This window comes from Zerene cesonia, chromosome 17 (assembly GCF_012273895.1).
Source record: "Zerene cesonia ecotype Mississippi chromosome 17, Zerene_cesonia_1.1, whole genome shotgun sequence".
NCBI lineage: Eukaryota > Metazoa > Arthropoda > Insecta > Lepidoptera > Pieridae > Zerene > Zerene cesonia.
Window position 1 is genome coordinate 9,402,554 of NC_052118.1, and position 20,957 is coordinate 9,423,510.

The following is a 20,957-nucleotide window of genomic DNA, read 5'->3' on the forward strand; positions in this document are numbered from 1 at the left end:
ATTAGCCTACCTTTAAGTTTCTCCATTTAATTGGCATTAAAAAACTTCATATCGTTAGCGGTTTCTTTAAACCAGTTGATCTTGTGCTGCGGAACCGGTCCCATTTTGTTTGCCATTGAAAGACTTCCCTTAATCAGTTGAATTGTACTAATAATATTTTATATGCACATTCTAGTCTGATATTTTTTTTAACTTTGAGAAACCACTACAACAAAATAAACTATATATATGACTATATTTAATGGCATTTTCGAAATATGCATGATACATTTTCATTTTAACTGTTTTAGAATCTGTGGTATATATATATACCGTGTATTAAAAAACCTCATCTTTAATGTAAAGGTTACGGAGCAGAGTTCGATATTGAAAACCAAATTTACTTGTCTTAAAGGTCTCAAAATTATTGCCCCACGTAACCCGAGTATTTTTCAAGAAAAAAAAATCCGTACCTTGTACTTATTATTATTATATTACTATTATGTCGTTAATCAATCATGTTATCCAACTAAAGAATCTAAAATTCTAGACTTTAATCTAATAATAGATATCTAAATCCTACAAATATCAGAATTTAATACAGCTTTTAACTTGCTTTGTAGCAAACGCGTCATTCATTTTAGAAAACGGGCTTACCTTCAATTCAGTATTGAATGTAGCGTCAGCAATTTGATTGTACTTCCCAGAACTTTAATATTAAGAGTTCAGATTAAATTTAATAAAAACCCGTGTGGTTAGATTTGAGCTTTTTGCTTTGACCATCTTATTATCATCATGCATGTTCGTTTAAAAAGTAATATTTTGCAAGAAATCTTAAGCTTTTCAAAAGTCATCAAAGTCATAGACCTGGATCTTTTCCTGATAGGACTGAAACACATAAAGAGTAGCAAAGGGCTATAGTCATTCCTTTTTTAATCTAATGTATTTGTGCTATTTATGGAGCAGATGACATACATCTGTTTCTGTATCATGCCAGACCGAGACTTTTTTTTGTGCATGGAAAATGGGAATCGAACCCAGGACCCCTCGGTTCTATGCTGCGTTAACCACTGCACCAAGGAGGCGATCGCAGTTATCTCAGTGTGTTTATATCAAGCCAACTTGTTAATATTGAAATTTTATTCATCCCATTAAAATACTAGTTCAGCCCGCGGTGTCGTTACATTGTTGCCTATCCTATGACTTCAATCTGTCTTAGGGATAAAATACATCCAGATAAAAAATTAACATATATATTTTAAACTAGACGCTCGTCCCGGGTCCGCGCGGATATCAAGATTCCTGTTTTATCCCAAGGGAGCATTTAATCGGGATAATAAGTATCCTATCACCTAAGTCACCTCATACCCTGTCTGTGTACCAACTATCATCAAAATTAGTTCAATAGTTCAGCGTGATTGACGGACAAACAAACATTCACATTTACATATTAGTGTGATTTTAAAATATTGAAATGTGCATACATTCGGTTTTTAATATAGGTAGGTTTTTATTCGTATTGCTTTTTTTACTCGATAACTTCGTGGGTTCTTAGCCGATTGGTGTGATTCTATATGTTCGTAAAATGGTATATCGTTTTTGTTAAGTAAATACTTAACGTTGCAAGAATACAAAATGTAACTTATTGTGAATGACAATTATTTCATGTATTGACGTCACAACACGTTTCGTGTGATATAGTGTATGTATTTTAATAAGTCTCTTTAAAGATAATACGACAATTTTCATATCTAGAGCCAGTATGTTTATTCATATCTTGTTTTTTCCACTCTTTTTACGTAATTTAACTACTTTTTTACCGATTTGTCAAATAAGGAAGGTTCTCTATAGGGCTGTATTTGTTTCGTTTTTGTTTGCATTGGATTACTTCGTGAGTTTTCAACCGATTGGAGTGATTTTGTGTTTGATAGGACAGTCTTGTCATTTGATCCCATTTTAGAATCTGGAGCGATAAAAAAAATTGTTAAAAATAAAATAAGAGTAGTAAAAATTATAACACTAGCTATCTGGAAATAAAGGTCCAATCAAAATAGCTCCAGCGACAAAAGAGCTAAAAAACATCCGCACAGTTCACCTCAAATATCATTAAAATTGTTATAGCTATAAACCCGAAATAAAAAGATAAACCATAGTACGAAAAAGGTCAAAATAAACAATAAAAATATTACAACATGTTTTGAATAACAATTTTATAATATTCATATTGAATACTTTTGACATTTATACGATGAGGATACTTTTTTGATTTTCAAAGTCAAACATTTATTTATTCAATTAGACTTCTTATAGAAGCACTTTTGAATCGCCATATTACACAGTTATAACATTTACCACCGGTTCGGAAATCCGGTTTCAACTAACCGCTCGGCTTCGCTTGGTCTAGAATACATTTAAAAATAAAATATGAGCTATTAACAATAACAAATTGTATTAAACTGTGGCATAACTCACTTAAGCTAGTGAGAAGACATCAAAATCGGTTCATCCAGCAAAATTTTACGAGATAACAAACGCACATACAAATACAGTCGAATTGAGAACCCCCACCTTTTTCTAAATAGTTGGGTAGTTGAAGATTTTTTTGTAGTACTGTCGATTCGCATTGCGAATTTTTTCTTACTCGTAGTCGTTCTGCGAAACATTGCTTGTGCCGATGCCGCTTTTATATTTATTTAGTAATATGTGATAATTAAGATTTATTTTATGTCAGTGTTTTGCCGTGTGAAAAATAAATAGTTTTAATAAATAAAAATATGGAGAAATTTGATGAAGAAATAATTTAGATCTCTTAAAATTCGGATCAAGGACAAAGCTATCGAGGTATGTATAAATCTATTTAAAATCTCTATGGACCATATTTTGTTCTATATTGACTATTGAATTACGACCGTTTTTAATAAATGATGTCTTTAGATGGTATATGTCAGTAAAAATCGACAAAAGAAACCAGAAATTAAATAAACAAATATAGAATATATATAAAAACGCAAAAAAACTTTTTTAACAATAATTCTCAACCACACTTCTAAATAATTCTATGTGTACATATTGTACACACATGTACTCACAAACAACACTAGTACTTGTGTACTTGGATGAATAATCACACTTCTAGACTCGTAGTATCCCAGCCTTTGTAGGTCTAAACGAAAGGCGGAACCACGAGCTGGCAATTTGGTTTGCCAACAAAAATGTTGATGTCGAAATACGTAATTACATTCACATAGTTCAGATTTATATAATAGCTATGGATACAAAAAGTGCAAGAGGGCTTTGACTTCTAAAACGTGACATAATACGAAATTGAGTCTATGAGAAGTTTTCTCGCGCCATTTTATTAACTAGCGTTACGCTCCGGTTTCGCCCGCTAAGTCGAAAGAAAAGATTTTCTTTCTGTAGAACTTGATTCCAGTTTCTTAAAACAGCAACGTTTTACGATTATTTATGTGTATTTCCGTCTGTCTGTCTGCCTATCCGGCTGTCCATCCGTCTGTCACCAGGCTGTATCTCATGATAGCTAGACAGAAATTTTCAAAGATGATGTATTTCTGTTGCACCTTGTAACAACAAATAATAAAAAATCTACGTTAAGCATCGATTGCCACGGACAAGTCTCGGATGGGTGACCAAATTTTTAGCAACTTCCCATTAGCTTATTTGTACAGAACCGGAAGTCAAATAAAACGCATCTAACTAGCCATTGTTTAGCTATATTATTTAGATAGACATAAGCTTAGAATAATAGTATTTACCCGGATATTACAAAGGCGGGTCATTAACTTAGCATATTTAAAGGTCGTTATAAACAAAAACTTAAATTCACATGGTCGTGTTATTTATAATTTGCGATGCATTTGAATGACAATCAACTGAATGTGCGAGATACCGCTATTTTTGCACAAGGTTATATTGACGAGTCATTTATTTCGGGTACGTAAGTTACAGTGTTTTAAGAAAATCGAATCATTAATCATTAGGTTCTTCACTTCAGCCTATCCCCGTCCACTGTTGGACGTAGGCCTCTCACAGAGCCTGGTTATTGTTATGTTAATATGTGGTAAATTATTATTAACAGGCTTTTAATTAAATAGGGAATGTCTTTTGGTGAGAATTATGAAAACTGATTCATTGCAAATAACATGTAATTTTGTATTATGGTTATTCTAGCTGCGCCCCGCAGTTTCACCCGCGTAAGTCTGTATCCCGTAGGAATACCGGGATAAAAAGTTGCCTATGTGTTATTCCAGTTGTCCAGCTATCTACGTACCAAATTTCATTGCAAACGGTGCAGCAGTTTTTATGTGAAAGAGTAGAAAACATCCATACTAACAAGCAAATTACTGACCGGTTTTTGATGATATTCATCAATAATGTAGCTTATGTACCAGAATAACAAAATCTATGAAAATACTTGCTTTTGCCCTCGGCTTCGTCCACGGGTGAACCCGCGCGGCACAGCTAGCTAAAATTCCTTATAATATTCTTGATTGTCTCGCAAACAGACTGACTGCTTTGCCTTGGTCCACTTGGCCGAGGTTAACATCACGCGGCATAACACTTACTTCTTGGAAGCGGCCATTGAAACAGCGGGAGGCGAGGTTTATGTGTTTGTCTGTTTTACTGATCTGGTCGCTGATTGTTGAAATATGGTACAGATTGGATAAGGAAAAGCGGATATAAATTACGTGATATAAGTTTGAAGTGGGGCCAAATTACATTTTTCTAACAAACACAATATGAACTGATCTAATTAAATCATCAATCGGTTGAAAAACCACGCAAGTATTATAATATAAGTAAAAACTAAAAAATACTGTTAAATTGCAAAATCTCTTTCATTTTTGGTATATGTATAATAAAGTATATTTTTGAATTAAATAAATTAAACTAAAATTGAGTTTATTGAAATGAAAACAAGACTTTATTTAACCATTTTTATTTGAATATAAAACAACAATTATATTAGCATTTTCTTGTGTTTGATTTTACGCGAGTATTATACATTTAGAAATCAAAACGTCAGGTTAATAATGTAATGAATAAATCGCGTTTAAAATCTGTTAAAAAGTTTTAATACCTAAACAATTATATTAGTTTTAATGATATACGCAACCAATGCATACGAAGGCCGTTGGACAGTTTTTATTATTACGTGATACGCTTACAAAATGTCAATGAACTTGCAAAGCCTCCTTGGCATAGTTACTTTCGGTTACGGTCAATTCTTATGACGGTAAACTTCTGACGCAAAACCAACCTTAAAAAAGGGTAGTATACTTGTTGCAATATTAAATTGGATCTCTTCCTCACTAGGATTCATTGAGTCCTGGGAAAAAACAAGGTAACAACAAGCTAAGAGTATTCAAATAAAGTCTTTACTTTTAGAAATTAAAAACTTTTTAACGGATTTTAAACGCGTTTTATTCATTATATTATTAACCCGACGTTTCGAACACTTTACAGCGAGCGTGGTCACGGGGAGGTTAATAATATAATGAATAAATCGCGTTTAAAATCCGTTAAAAAGTTTTTAATTTCTAAATGTATAATACTCGCGTAAAATCAAACACAAGAAAATGCCAAGTCTTTACTTGTTATATAAATTATACAATATATTTGAACATTATGTTAACTGTCAGTTTTTCAGAGAATTAAGCTAAATCTATTAATATAAACACATGCAGCAAATAATATGCATAATTAAATCATACTTGTGTATTTCTTGTGTCGAAAAACACGTAAATATTGCCAATAAAAGGTCTTAAAACTTCGAGTTATAATCGCTACTGATTTACTAATTAAAATAACCAAATAGTTTCAAAAACAAACAGACACACAACTGCATACCAAGCATGGCCATGCATTTTTCTCTACGCTTTTTTATTCCACTGTTTTAATCGAGTCGTGACACTTTTCAGACCTAAGAAGGTTTCCTTTGTGGGTCAGAAATACGGCCAAGGTTCATTAAAACAAGTCATGGAACAATAGTTAAACTCTTAACGTATGATGTTTTGAAAAAATTAAGTGGGTAATTGTATTTTTTTATAACTAGGTATCTAACACAAACAAATATCTATCATGCACTAATATCATAAAGAGAAAAATTTGTAGTATGTTTCTAACGTTTTCACACAAAAACTGCTGGAGCGATTTCAAAAATTCTCTCACCGTTTGAAATTTACAACTTCACTAAGTGACATAGGATATACATGTACCAAAGGCAATCCAGGACGAACAACTAGTACCATATTAATTGAAACGGGTGAAGAAAAAAAAATGTAGCCAGATAATGTAAACGAAAATTACGAAATCAAGTATTCAATTGTTATAAACTTTTAAAAGAATAAATAAATAACATTAGTTCATAATTAACGATAGCTATATTTAAAGATTAATTTAAACATTTTAAATATACTTTTTGAAGTTATGACGTATTACATCCTAAAAGTTACAATGTCACTTATTCGTTAACGCTGTAATTAGGAGGCTATTTAATTAGAATTGATGTCAAATAAATTGCTTTTAAAGTATGCTAATTAAGGATTTAGCCATACATTACTGGCGAAATAATTTCAAGGTATAAGGAGCAGGGTCAGGTCAGGTTCAAGAATAAACACATCTTTCGCCATAGGTGGGAGGGGGGGGGGGGCTAGCCAGTCGACCATCCATAATCTCAATAATTAGTTCGAATTTGCAATTCGGATCTAATGCCTACCCTCTCCACCTCTGCAAATATTCATGGAGGGTTGTGGTCGCTTATTCGAGCCAGCAGCTCATTTGCAATAACTATAAAGAAATAAAACAGACATGAAAAATAAATAAATTAACATTGACATAGACTTAAAAAAATAGACATGTATAGATGTAGAAAGCGGCTTACTAATTGACGAATAAGTTAAATTCTAATTACATGCAACTATCGCCCTCGCATTGCATTGGGCTGGAAAGTTACGGATCGAGGAATTCATTTACTGGGAAAATTTAATTAAGCGTATTATTTATAAGTACGTATCGCAAAATGAAAGCTTTGATGATTAGAGGTCGACATTTAAAACATAATAAATACGTAAATGATATATAAGCAACGTTAAATATTTTTTATGATATAAATACCTGCCGTTCTATTCAATTTCTTTTGGGTTTCAAACAATTTTTTCCATATTTTCATCCAAAATCAACAGCCCCCTTTAGTATTATTATTTATTATCCAATTACTTTATTCTAACACTAGCTGCGCCCCGCGGTTTCACCCGCCTAAGTCCATCTCTCGTAGGAATATCAGGATAAAAAGTTGAATATATTTTATTTCAGTTGTCCAGCTGTCTATGTACCAAATTTCATTGCAATCGGATCTTTTTGCGTGGAAGCGCAACAAACACACACATCCTTACAAACTTTCGAATTTATAATATTATTAGGATAGTAGAATAGGATTTATAATTTTAGTAGGATTCTGATTGTAGATTTCAAAGCTGGTCAAATAATTTATGGTTTTATGGGTTGTTTTGCCACAATATGGGAACGCCTGTGTTTCCAATACTGGCATCCCTTCAGTCCAAATTTAAACCCATATGATAACAATAATTAATACTTTATATGTTTTATGAAAGCCCTTACACGGTTATTTATTTACAAGATCATATCATACGATAGTGTTCCACACATTACAATTCTCCTAAGGGTTCCTGTGTGTTGCAAATATAATCTTGCGTAAGCAAAATAACAATTTTAAATTTTGTTAATTTTTTATGAACAGGTAACATTTTTGTAAGTTTAATTATAAAACTTACCGATCATCCTTTTGTTTTACTCACATTTAATTTTCATTATAATAAATCTTTGGATTAAACAATGTTATGTTAAGAACGAAACTTTGAGAACTAGAAATAAATGTATCTTGTGTTAACTCTGTTCTTGTTGAAATTTTAGACTAACGAAACAATTGCTATTATTACACAAGTATTCATATAAACAAATATAAAGATACAGTTTTTAAATATAGACAAGATATGATATGAAAACGCTTAGTAACTAAGGTTATTGTCGTTAACAAAACCTTTATATTCGCGAATCTCGCAAACCGTCTTACCAATTTTTTATCGGAGTTTTGAATTTAGTTTTTTTCGAACATGACCATCTTGAGATAAACGTACTCAACATTGAAGTGAATCGCACTATTTAATATAGATATTTTGTAAGATTCTCAAAAATATAAAACCAGTTATGATTATTACTAAAACCTACACCAAAACTGGAAGCCAGAGATCCTACAATTCCCTAAGAACAATTCCTTGGAAAAAAATGAAAAATGCGAAAATAACTCTGTCTTTCTCTTTTTCACGTTTCGACCCATGGAACTGATGGGATGTTTAAAAAAAATAACGAAGGATCTTTAAAAACCACAGAACCGAATGATATTTGGTACAAATGTACTCTAGTACCGCCTGGTACTATCTTTTCCTGTCACTACGAAGGTGATACCGCGTGCATAAAGCCAAATCTAAATATGCCTTCAATTCCTAATATATCTATAGTAGTAAAGCAATACGTAATACGTATATGCATTATTGTATGCATTTCGAAATGTACCTCAATATAACTTCATGAACAAGGTCTAACAGCGTTCCGTTAACGTGTACGAAGAAATCCCCTCTATAGCCTTACACTGATTAAAAAATAAATCACACTCCAAACAATACATGGTGTCCTATTTCTATATTTTAATTAGATTTTTTCTATACAATTATAATTTATACTGAAAATATTCGTAATGGAAATGATTCTCTTCTATGACTATTAAGTAAAAAATGTGCTTGTCAAAAGAAATTTGTTTGATTTATATATTGCCACAAATTATATGTTATTTAGAAATTATTACATTGGCACGCAAATTATTTTATAAAGCTATGAATCAATAAATAGAACCACTAGTAATGTAATCAAGCAAACCAAAAAGATATGTCTTTTTTTGTTCTTATTTGATACATTATAAAAACAATATCACAAGCTCCATAGCATCGGCGTATGAACAAAAAAAATCAAGGCGAATCATGTTAAGACACCGTGGTAACTTTGGAAGTGATATAATGATTGCCGACACTAAATTGTGCTTAAAATCATAATAAATACCAATTGATCGACTTTAATTAACATTATAATTTTATAACAATAGCGGTCCGCCCCGGCTTCGCCCGTGGTACATATATAGCCTATAGCCTTCCTCAATTACTGGGCTACCTAACATAGAAATAATTTTTCAAATCGGACCAGTAGTTCCTGAGATAAGAGCGTTCAAACAAACAAACAAACAAACAAACACACTCTTCAGCTTTATAATATTAGTATAGATGTATAGTTTAAGTGAGACAGTTAATGATATTACGTCTAACAACTAATGAACTTTTTTTCACTTTCGTTTTGCCAATGTGACATATAAGAAAATTAATGAGTCGTAAAAAGGGGGAAATTAATATTTTTTATGGCCTTTTGATCAAACATGTTAATGATTAATTGCTTTTTGAGTACATTTAAATTTATCCATGATGTCACTCATGGTAAATTTCCTCTTTATAATTGAAACAAAAAAAAAACAAATTACACTCAGCAGTTTTTTAGCAGTAACCTTTATAATAAGCGATTATGACACTATGGAATATAATAAAAACAACATATGTATTATATTCCAATTATTAATTTTATCAATCAATAGCTTAATATACAAAACCCGAAGTTAACCAACTGACTCCTATATAAAATCACAACCCAAACTACTTTTTATTAAGTGTGGAAGTCGAGTAAGCACGAATCCCACGAATTGGGCCAGTTCGCTCTGGGAAAGTACCACACGCCCACAGAAAACTGGCGTGGCGTGTAGCATGCTTCTGTGGACTAAAACTACAACACTAATCCAGCTAAAAATTTAGCATGAAGATCGCCACTGTGACGTAAGCATTTGCTAAGGCAAGATTTTTATAAGTTCTAGAAAATAGAACATTCTAGTTAACATGAAAATTTATTTATCCACATACATTAAATATATTACAATTATATTAAGACAGTATCACTTTTAATATAATCTTCCCAACGAAATCCGATACAAATATACAAGCACAAGTTATTGCAAATAGATTCAATGTTATCCAGGTCAAGTAGTCTAGCCCAATCAAGAAACGTAATAGTAAATTTCGATGAATATTACATACTTATGTATGTTATTTAATGACCACCGTCCTGGCTTTGTAGGGAATTATTAGATAATAAATTCTTGCATAATGTTATATTTAACATTTGTAAACGATGTTTTCGATGGTAAAACAGTTTTTTAAATCGGTCTAATGGTTTTGAGATTAAGTGTAACAAAGAAATAAACAAAATATCTTGTATTTATTATAAACATTTTATAACATTAGTTATATAGTTATATTGATAGTGCTTATTGTAATACCAATAGCAACTATAGACTAGTAATACAAATTTTTGTATGTTGCTTTGTGCAGGAGTTATCAAAATTAGTTATAAATAGATTTAAAGTTTATTCAATACAATATAATACAACGTCCAAACGCTTCAATTAGAGGCCTTTTTTTCGAAAATTAAACGAGCTGGTAGATTTACCCCACTTATCAAAAATATTGTTAGAGAAACAGACTTCTCAGAATACTTGAATAATACATGGTTTGTTTGGTAGTTGTTCTATGAAGAAGTTTCTTTTGTTAAAGTTTTTTTTTATTATCTGTTTGTACATCGTGCCATGACGACCAGCACTTAAAACGGCAGAACAAATTAAACTTAACATTTAACTCATTACTCATCACTTATTCACATATCGGGTATTTCCTATTTTTTATACAGCTATTGAATATCAAACAAAGCACCCTGTATGTCGCTTGCTAATTACACTCCATTTGATAACAGATACGTTTGCGATAACACTCTTCAATAGACATCACTGTCAGCGGTGAGTGCTTCAAAATAATTTAATTCTATTAATACGAATTTTCTATTTATTGTTTTAAAACAAACACGTTACGTCAATTGTTAGTGCTGAAATTATTATAACACCCAGTTTTGAAATTGAAGACAATTTCTTAAAGATTGATTTAGTTTGAATCTAATCGGGTTTGTACTTTGATATTTTTGTTATAGTTGTTCATTCTTTAAAGATATCCTAATGTTTTTTTCTATCATAGCTGGCAATTGAAGCGGTGGGTTGTCTGAAGCAAGCACCATCGCCCATGAACTTCTGCATAGAAAATATATTTCGAAACATGTTGTTATCTTTGGATAAAGGGGATAAAAAAAGGATTAACGATACCTAGAAATAGAGTGTCTAAGCTGAGGGAAAAGAAATGGGCCTCCTCACCCACGTATAGAACGAAACACAGTAGCATGCTAATATTTCAGGTCGATCTTCTGTGGGGATGTCGTACCCTCCCCGGTGTGAGCTGGCCGAATTCATAACGAAGCGTGCTCGCTTCCCACAATCATCATATTATAGCCTTTAAGTTGTTGTTTTTCTTTCTATAACAAACATTTCTATAAATTTCTAATGCTTTTGATTGACATAAATTCTACCTGAGGAAAATTTAAAATGAAATTGCTTGAGAATTATTATTTACCTCCTTTATTGTTATCAATATAAACACGATAATAATATAAAACTTCACGCATAATGTAAATAAAGACACGTAATTCTGAGTTCGATAACATATACTGAAAAGAAAAATGTACAATTGGCTTTATTTATATGTTTACTACATAATTGTATGTTTATCATTACGTAGTTAAATAAAACGTTAAAAATGTTTTATGTTTTTATATAAACATTGAAATTCTTGTTTTATTCAGATTTATTCAGTAACAGAATTCATACTAAATCGTATTATAATAATGGTCAGTTTTTATAATTAATTTAGAAGTAAACAAATGCTTATTATTTTATATTATTAACCAAAATCATTATAGTACATTATACACGCGCATTTTAAAATCTTATAACGTACAATCCCCTTTAAGTATATAAATAGATTGTACTCTCTAGAATTTGACTGGATTACACAAACATTTTCAAGTTCATGAAATAAGATATTTTGTTTTTATCCTAATTCAAATTCGCGTAAAACGTGATTCTTCACAAACACACATAACATATAATGTTAGAAAACAAAATAAACGTATAATTAATTAAAAAATACTGATTAGAAATGGCTATGAGAGGTTTGATTGATATAGCGTGTATTATCATTTTGTTTAATAAATATTAATAAATTTTAAGACGTTTCATTTGAAGTGATTTAACCAGACATCAGAAATCAATTATTTAGTCGTTCAAAGCACGTTTTTGTTTTCATTAACAAATAGACAAATTGTTCGTGCGCATAGAGTAACAAAAATGAAATGACGTATTTTTATTATTATGCTAATTAAAGCAAAAACTTAGTGCCCGTTTTAACTAAAACTACGCGGACGGGGAAGATGGATATTCGGCACTTACAGTTTATATAGAGGAGTTGAAAGTACTTATAATTTGAATTATTCATAAAAATAAATAACCCCATGTAATAAAAATAAATAACCCCAATACCCCGTACTGGCCATCTTCAAAACAAGGTTCTATGCTTTAGCTCCTAAACTATCCTCCAGAAAAATCTATGGCCAGTGAGAGAGAGATGTAGTAAATTCAAATGTTTCCTTCTTAACGAGAAGTGCAACAAGGAAGTTGTAAGTTGTAACCAAATTTTTGAACATTTTTTTTTCGGATATTAAAATTATATTAATATATTAATTTAATATAAAAATAATATTAATGCTTATAAAATATAGAGGGGGTTTATTATGATATCTCACTACAGTATGCTCACGCTGTATTTGTACAAATGTTGTTTTCTAATATAAAGTATTTACCCTATATCCGGAACTAATTAAATATATGCTATTTACATTCTGTATGGAGTGTTAGAAATATTAATTACTATCACAAGGATTCAATTTAAAAAATAATTGTTAATATTCTTCAAATATCATTAATGAACATAGTAGTTTGTTTCTATCATACGAAGCCAAAAAATCTATGTGGCAATGTTCGTTTGCAAGTACAACAGTAGCTTGCTACTATTTTACGACAACGAAACGAAATGGGTGAGCCGGAGACTCGTTTCCTTTTTAATCACCCTTCCCAAACCTCCTTTCCCTTCCTCATTCTTGCCTTCTGCCTTACCCCATAAAAGCGGGCAACACAGTTGCAGGTGACCGTTTACCATCTGGCGAACTACCAAGCCCGCTATGACAAAAAAGAATATCATATTATCATTTTGATGTATTGGTCGAATGATCCAGACAGGAAATCTATAGGATATTTTTTTTTTATTACAGTTTTCCATTCACAGTTCCATTTATATTTATATATCTTTAGGTAATACGTCGCTTTGATAATATCGTCGTGTCGAACACATATGATCCATACTGGTTAAAACTTATTATTCGTTAGTTAACAATCTATCGAAGTGTACCAAAGAATAGTGAATTATTGTAGATTACGATTTTTCGTCACCATAAGCAATCTAGTGAGATAGATTTTATTCTGCCGGTTAACTATTTTACGGTGAACTTTATAAACCAATCTGGGCATGGTGAATGGGAAATTGATATAAAATTTCACAATAACAACCACCACAAACTTGTGCTCTGCCCAGAGGACTATAAATTTCTCATATTACATGGGATTTAAACAGCATTGGTACAGTTCATTTAGAGCTATAAAGGTTCTACCCTTCCATGGACAGCTTTTCAAGAATTAACATCTTATGGGAGGGTAAACCAGTTTGTTTCGTAACGCGTTGCGGTGCCAGTCTGTCTAGGTTTCCTTTCTCTCACGCATTCGGTTAGATTAGTTTTAGTTAATACTTAATGCAAGCGTTCCAGATACACACGTTTCTTATAGTATTATTATGTTCAGGGTCAGGTGATCATTGTTATGTGTTTTATCATGCTATTTTGTTAGCTATTTTTGTCATAATTATTTTCGACATTCAGTATATCAATCTATAGATGTTGCATCCCCAAACATATTTCGTCGTATATCCAGTAAGAGAATACAATTCTTATAGATATAAAATTTCGGTAAAAACTTTTGCCTCAGTGCTTGATCCTATCTAATGTGCAGCGAACTGGTTAATGTACTATTATAATCTTTTGCATTTTGTTTTCAATTCTATAAATTGCTTTTTAATCTGTATTTGTTTATCTCTTGTGTGGTTTAAGAACAGACTTCACTAAATCCTTGTCTACAAATTTGGTTTATCAACCAAGCAGTAACTTTATTGTTGTTTTTTGAAATCTCCACGCAGTTTCCTAATCAACCCAATAAAAGTCTTCATTAAACAATAAAATTTGGCCTCCACATCTATCTCGATAACGTACTACATAATGCCGTACAAATACTCAATTTAAAACATTTACCTTTACATTAATAACACGTTATCTTAAACGTGCTAAAGCGCATAATCAAAAACACTACTTGAGATGAGAATGTTGTTTCTTTATCGTGGAAAGATAATATCTCATCAAAATACACATATTAACTCCTATACTAACTATAATTCTTATCAAGTCCGATTAATTGAAATGATCAATTTGGTTTCAGCCAACAGTTGTGGCGATGCACGAGATAAAGTGAACAAGGAAAAGATCAGAGCCATTGAAGGTTAAGAAAGAAAATGGAGAAGATGACAATTGGACAGGAAAATGGTGTGCCACCAGTAGGACCAGCTGTAGACCCCTACAGTTCGAAGTAAGCATATTCAAATACACTAAATTATCAAATTAGACATATTTAAAAAACTATTTGAATTGTCATCATATAAAGAAATTAATTACTAATTTGTAGGTCAGAAAGCAAACTCAAAAGCAACACTTTTAAAGCAAAAATCCAGGAATTTCTGTAGCTCCAAAAATTCATAAAATAATTATGATGCCAAAGTAGTCTGAAATCAATCTTCCTGTCGGAAGCAATTTATACATATACTGTAATAGACACTTCGAATTACCACATTCTAAGCTTAGATTTTACATTTATTAGCACTGCCAAATTACTTTTAATACTCGTCATAACTTTTATCTCACGTTGGCAGAAGCGGTTCAACACAAATTTCGGTTAGTTTAAAAGCCATAAGCTGTACGTTATGTTCTTATTATAAACGATATCTGTTAAAATGTTTCACTAATATGGTAGAAATAACTTTTTTCTTTAAATATGTTTCTGTTTGCCAAGGAAACAATTAAGTCGTTATTACGAAATCAGAAAGATTTATTATGAAAAATTAGAAATAAGAAAACAATTATCGTTTAAATAGATAGATGAAGAATCTTTCTAGCTGTAACCTGGGCCAAGGTTTGGTTAAGGCCGGTCATTATTAGGTCACTGTTAATTATAATTAGGAATCAAATTAAAAATTAATTATAATCAAAGGATATAATGTTAACAACAACGTCAATGACCCAAACTGGATTATTGATCCTCTCACGGCAATCGACCAAAAGATTCAAATTATATTTTTCTCAATCCATTTTCTTTGAATTGTGACACCATTGTTAAAGGTTACTAACATATGACATTGCTGTCTAAGAAAAATAAAATATTTACAACACAATAAAGAAAACAACGAAGAAACAAAGACCCAATTGACAATTGCACAGTACATTATTATACACGTTGAGTGTCGCAGTAAAGTTCAATATCCTTAAATAAACCATTACATTCAACAATTGATGGTACTTTCAAAAGTTTTAAAGATGCCAAATGATCCACTTTCATAAAAAGCCAACTGCTATATTTGGAAGTATAAAAACCTGCTTTAAAAAAGGTTACGAAAACGCATTGCAGTTTTGATCCCATCGTATAAATAAATGTAAATTGGCAATCGTTTTTATATTTTCATTTTTTGGTTACGAAAATTATAACCTTACAATTGTGTTGCACGTTTTAGAATATATGAATATAAACGAACATAAAGTTTGAATTGCAATTAGAGTTTATTAATTATTTTAACTGACCGAAAAAATGTGAGTAGAATCTTAATATATAAGTATATAAATCTCGTGTCACAATGTTTGTCCTCAATGGACTCCTAAACCACTTAACCGATTATAATAAAATTCGCACACCATGTTTCAATTACGATAAATGTCTACCCGGGCGGAGCCGGGGCGTGCAGCTAGTAGTTCATAAACCTATATTTATTCAGAAGAGTTAAAAGAGACTCAATAAAATAAATTCATTCATTACAGTCATTGCTAAATATATCCATACATATTACATATCTTGATATCATAATACAAGTTAAATAAGCAAATAAAATAACTATTTCTGAATTATTTCCACACGTGTTCGCTAATTCAGTGCGCCCTCGATCTTAGATTTATGAAGCGACTAATATCCTATTTGTATTTATTTCACTTGATTTATTCCATTGTTGGAGGAAAAAAGATTTTCTGTTTAGTAATTTTAAATAAGGGAAAAAGAAAACATGTCTGTTAGTTGACGCATCAGGCTATTGTTATGAATAAAATATTATTAACGTTTCAAACAACAAGTAGTTTCTTAATTCGTAGCATTTATTTTATTATTTGAAAATCCTCCTCCTCTTGTAGAGAACTCCTTAGGTTTTCGACTGATTGATAGATTAATTATTATAGGTTGAAGGAGATAGGATAGGGAGTTGTCCATTAGTCCCATTTTAGGATCTGAAGTGGTTTTGGAATAACTCCAACGTATCGTTGGACAGGTCTTTTAAAATTAGATACAGGTTTTATTCATAAAATTTTATTTAGTGCTTACGTTTTAAAAATGATCATATCTGAACGGGTAATCAATCAATAGGTAAGTGATGAGGAAAATATCCACAAGAGGGCATTAAGAAATGGACTAGGAAATGAGAAAAAAAGTACAAGTGTTTAAATTCCATCACTCATCTACTAAAATCTTAATAATTCTAAAATCAAAAATCTTCTGTGGGGGTACAATATTGTTCCCGATGCGAATTAAACCAATACGTACAAAGCATGCTCGACTCGCTCATACATTTTACTTTTGGTTGTATTTAAAATGTTAAATCTTCAATTATTCATTAAATGTTCTTCAGTTATAACTGTACAATAATATTGGAAAATCATTCGATACACCCAGAAGTCCTTGTCACATACCACAACCTGAATTGCTTATTAATATGAAGGGTCGATAAGATGAACCATCTCCTCATGCCCACTCGACTGTCAAGACAATTAGACAATTGTAAGGCCAAATCAAAATAGGATAATATACCGAAGACAGGCATGCGTGTGCCCTGACCTAACAAATGTAATGTTTATTTAATTACGAAACTGTTTATTTCCGCCAAAATTAGTCACCAATTTAACTTCCTCTCGCTGAAATTCTCATTTTACGTCAAAATACTCGTAGCTCGTAGGTCTTATTACAACAACTACATCCAGATTTACCTACAGATCTTTACATGAATAATATTTGATCACTGGTCATTATCAAAATGATTTACTGCCTTCCAGTAACTTTAAACCGATTTGTAAATTACAAAATTTAGATCAGGCCGATTTCACCGCTTGCTTGTGTCTCTGATAGTTTATTTGTCAAATTTTGTTGTCAATGTTTGCAACATTATGTCGTTTAACTGACAGACATAACGACACGCCTATGTACAATTACCGAATTGAGCACCCTAGAGAACTCAGATACGCCCAAATGTGTGTGTAACCAAAAACCAATCTTTGTAGGACAATTTTATAATGAAATTCATAAGTATTTCAATGAAAACAGAACTCATTAAGGCCATATTCTAAGTCGTTAATCATTGCCATTATTAAGGAGGATGTGAATGGAATAGTACTTTATATAATCACAGAGGCGTCATACGCTATTCTGCTTAAACGTTTTACAATTATGCCCATATATCACTTACAAAATACAGCCACAATATTATATATCTATACCTACTAATCTAAACAAATTCATTCCAATGTACATAGCTGAAGCGTTTATTTGTTTTTTGAACTTATTTTATTGTATTATGAGGAACTACTATACCTATTTCACTGTAGCTAGTAGTTCCTGAGATAAGCCCCTTCAAACAACCAAACTCTTCAGGTTTATATCATTAGATAGATTTAAAAACTGCCTCTTCCAAATTCTTAAATGCCAAATGTAAAGTTCGTGGGATATATATTGCATATGTATTATAGTCTGCTACAAAATTATACGAAGACAGTTTCGCCTTATCTATAGGTAACCAAGGTTTTACAGTTATAACTTCATAATCTCTTGTTATACTTGACCTACAGAATTAAATTATTCCAAGAAAGACGACCTTTAGCGTAAATGTCACAATAAATTACCTCTTTTTAAGCAAAACACTAGTTTTTTTAAAGGACAGAAGCCAAAGAAAATGTATTAAGAGTAAAACTGGCGTTCCTATAAACATTTTGTTAATTGCTTAGAGCAGTAGGTTCAAAACAATACTAATAATTATGTATTTCATGAAGGATAGATTTATAATTTTAGAGTTGCGGTGGTCTCTTTTACCTTGGCATTGCCTCGTAAGAAGTCTCAATGGTATTGTTGCCACATTTGGCTGCTTCCATATTGTTCTACGAATCCAACGCAATTCAAGTGACTACAATAATTAAATCATAAGTAATACCGTATAACCAAACACGCAAAATGATCACAAGATGCACGTTTAGATGACGCAATAAAAAACATGTCTTTCGTCACGTTATCGTTAAATTGGGATCAATTTGATTTGAACAATCGCATCGGAAATAAATTGTCACGTTTCGCGTGATGCCTCTGTTTCTTTCAATCAACAGACGGCTGGAGCGTTGCTGCATTATGACAAGTGATATAAAGAAAATCATTTTTAACAGGTCGATTTTGATTACTATTTATAGAAACGATTTGCTAAATTCGTTGCTGTTTTATTGCTCTTTAAATTACATGCAATATAAATTTTTAGGAATTCATGTTGTTATTTTATTGTATGCCACTATAATAATAAACGTTGGTTTTTATCACGTTTCATTTTTATGTTAGAAATATGACAATGGAAATAATAAATCAAATAATTAATTATAATGAATATTTCAAACTGAGTCTTTTACTCATATCCTTGTTCAATAAAAATGTATACTTTATTTGTTTTTATTCCTCTTCTATTTTAATGTCTACAACATTTTTTAAATAACTATATGTGGTAGGCAATGGTGATTATGATAGTGGATGTATATTTTGAACTAAATCAATGTATTAATATTTCAGAATACAATTAACTTGCAATGGCTCTAGAGAAGATTTGGATCCTTATGTTCCGGCAAAAAACAGACCTTTGGAATCAAACACATCGTAAGTTTATTCTGTTCATTTATATAGCTTAGAAACCTACCAGCTGCGAAGAAACCGATGGGCAAAAGCCAAGTCATCAAAAGCGTTTCAGTGGTTTTACGTGAAAGAGATAATTAATCATCCATTCTTGCAAACTTTCGCGTTTATCAGGTTAGAAATATAAATTTATTAATTACCTATATTAATTTTAAGTTTTGAAAAACTTACTTTTTCGTTTTCTTAACTTTTAATTGTAATTATCATAATTTTAATTAAATTTACAAAGACATTAAACTCAATAGCATTTTTTTATTTAAACCTAATCGCTTTTGGGAAACGCTTTTGTATCATGACAATATTAGGTGGGTACGTTTTCAGTTGTCACTATACATTATTATACAACTATTACAATTTCGCGTATTTCTTTTATTTTTCTTTCAACGCATCTTCAACAAACTTCAAAAACGAGGAGGTCTCTCGACGGTTCTCCTTGTGTTTGTTACTTCAGAACTTTGAACAGGATGAACCGATTTTGATGATTTTTTTGTTTAAAAACTAGTGCCTTCCGTATGTTCTGGTGCATTATATTTGAATAGGGTCTTATACTGACAGTTTGAAGGCAGTCTTTTGTTAAAAATAATTATCTCTCCTTCACGTTTCCAGGAGTTTCGGTGCCCTGGCTCATCTCCTGAAAGCGTCGCTGGGATCCGGAGTTCTGGCCATGCCTCTTGCATTCAAGAACGCTGGCTTATTGGTTGGATGTATTGGCACCATCATAATCGGCTTTATTTGTGGACACGTCATACATGTATTGGTAAATATAGAAATACTAGCTGCGCCCCGCGGTTTCACCCGCGTAAGTCCGTATCCCGTAGGAATATCGGGATAAAAAATAGATGTTGGCCGATTCTCAGACCTACCCAATATGCTTACCAAATTTCAGAGGAATCGGTCAAGCCGTTTCGGAGGAGTTTGGCAACGAAAACTGTGACACGAGAATTTTATATATATAGATTTATTAATTTTATTATCTGGTTATGCATATTTTTAAACTTGCTTAAGCATAGTTACGATAAAAATATATGGTATGTTTTGTTTGTGTAAAACAAAAAAAATATTATGCTATATTTTATTAATTTTTTGTATGTTACTGCAAAAACTAGGCAATTAAAAAAGGTTTTTGCTCACCCACTTATTTTTCTTTTACTTTAAGGGTTGTCTGGTAGAATCGCTTCCTAGCGATAAGGCTGCCTGTTGCTAATTTTTTCTGACGATTCATATTAAAAAAAATATTTAATCGAATCGACGGCTCACAATTATAATTAAGCACATTTATTTATTTTAATGCACATTCTAAATGCACTAACCTTCTTCCTGATTCTCACATATTTATTTCCGCACGCAATAAAAACTAGGGATATAAATCTAAACTGACAACACATTTTAAAACATCATAGATACCATAAAGTCTTAAATATAAACAATGCCACCGAATGCATTTCGCTCAATAGAAAAAACGTCTCTATCAACCACGAAATAAGATACAAATTGCTATTGTTAGAGAGATATA

General features: G+C 31.5%; 1 protein-coding gene across 3 annotated transcripts in view; it reads left to right on the top strand.

Annotated features, from left to right (window-relative positions):
* The window catches only part of LOC119833572 (proton-coupled amino acid transporter-like protein CG1139), a 37,643-nt gene that overhangs the window by 6,265 nt on the left and 10,421 nt on the right, over positions 1 to 20,957 (top strand). The window contains exons 1-4 of one of the 3 annotated variants that reach the window (XM_038357642.1): positions 10,915 to 10,957; positions 14,642 to 14,788; positions 19,325 to 19,408; positions 20,051 to 20,201. In XM_038357642.1, coding sequence (XP_038213570.1) covers positions 14,715 to 14,788; positions 19,325 to 19,408; positions 20,051 to 20,201 — 309 coding nt within the window. In that variant the 5' untranslated portion in view covers positions 10,915 to 10,957; positions 14,642 to 14,714. Of the gene's footprint in view, positions 1 to 10,914; positions 10,958 to 14,641; positions 14,789 to 18,874; positions 18,934 to 19,324; positions 19,409 to 20,050; positions 20,202 to 20,957 lie in introns of those variants that run through there. The other 2 variants (XM_038357641.1, XM_038357639.1) reach the window with 2 other exon arrangements.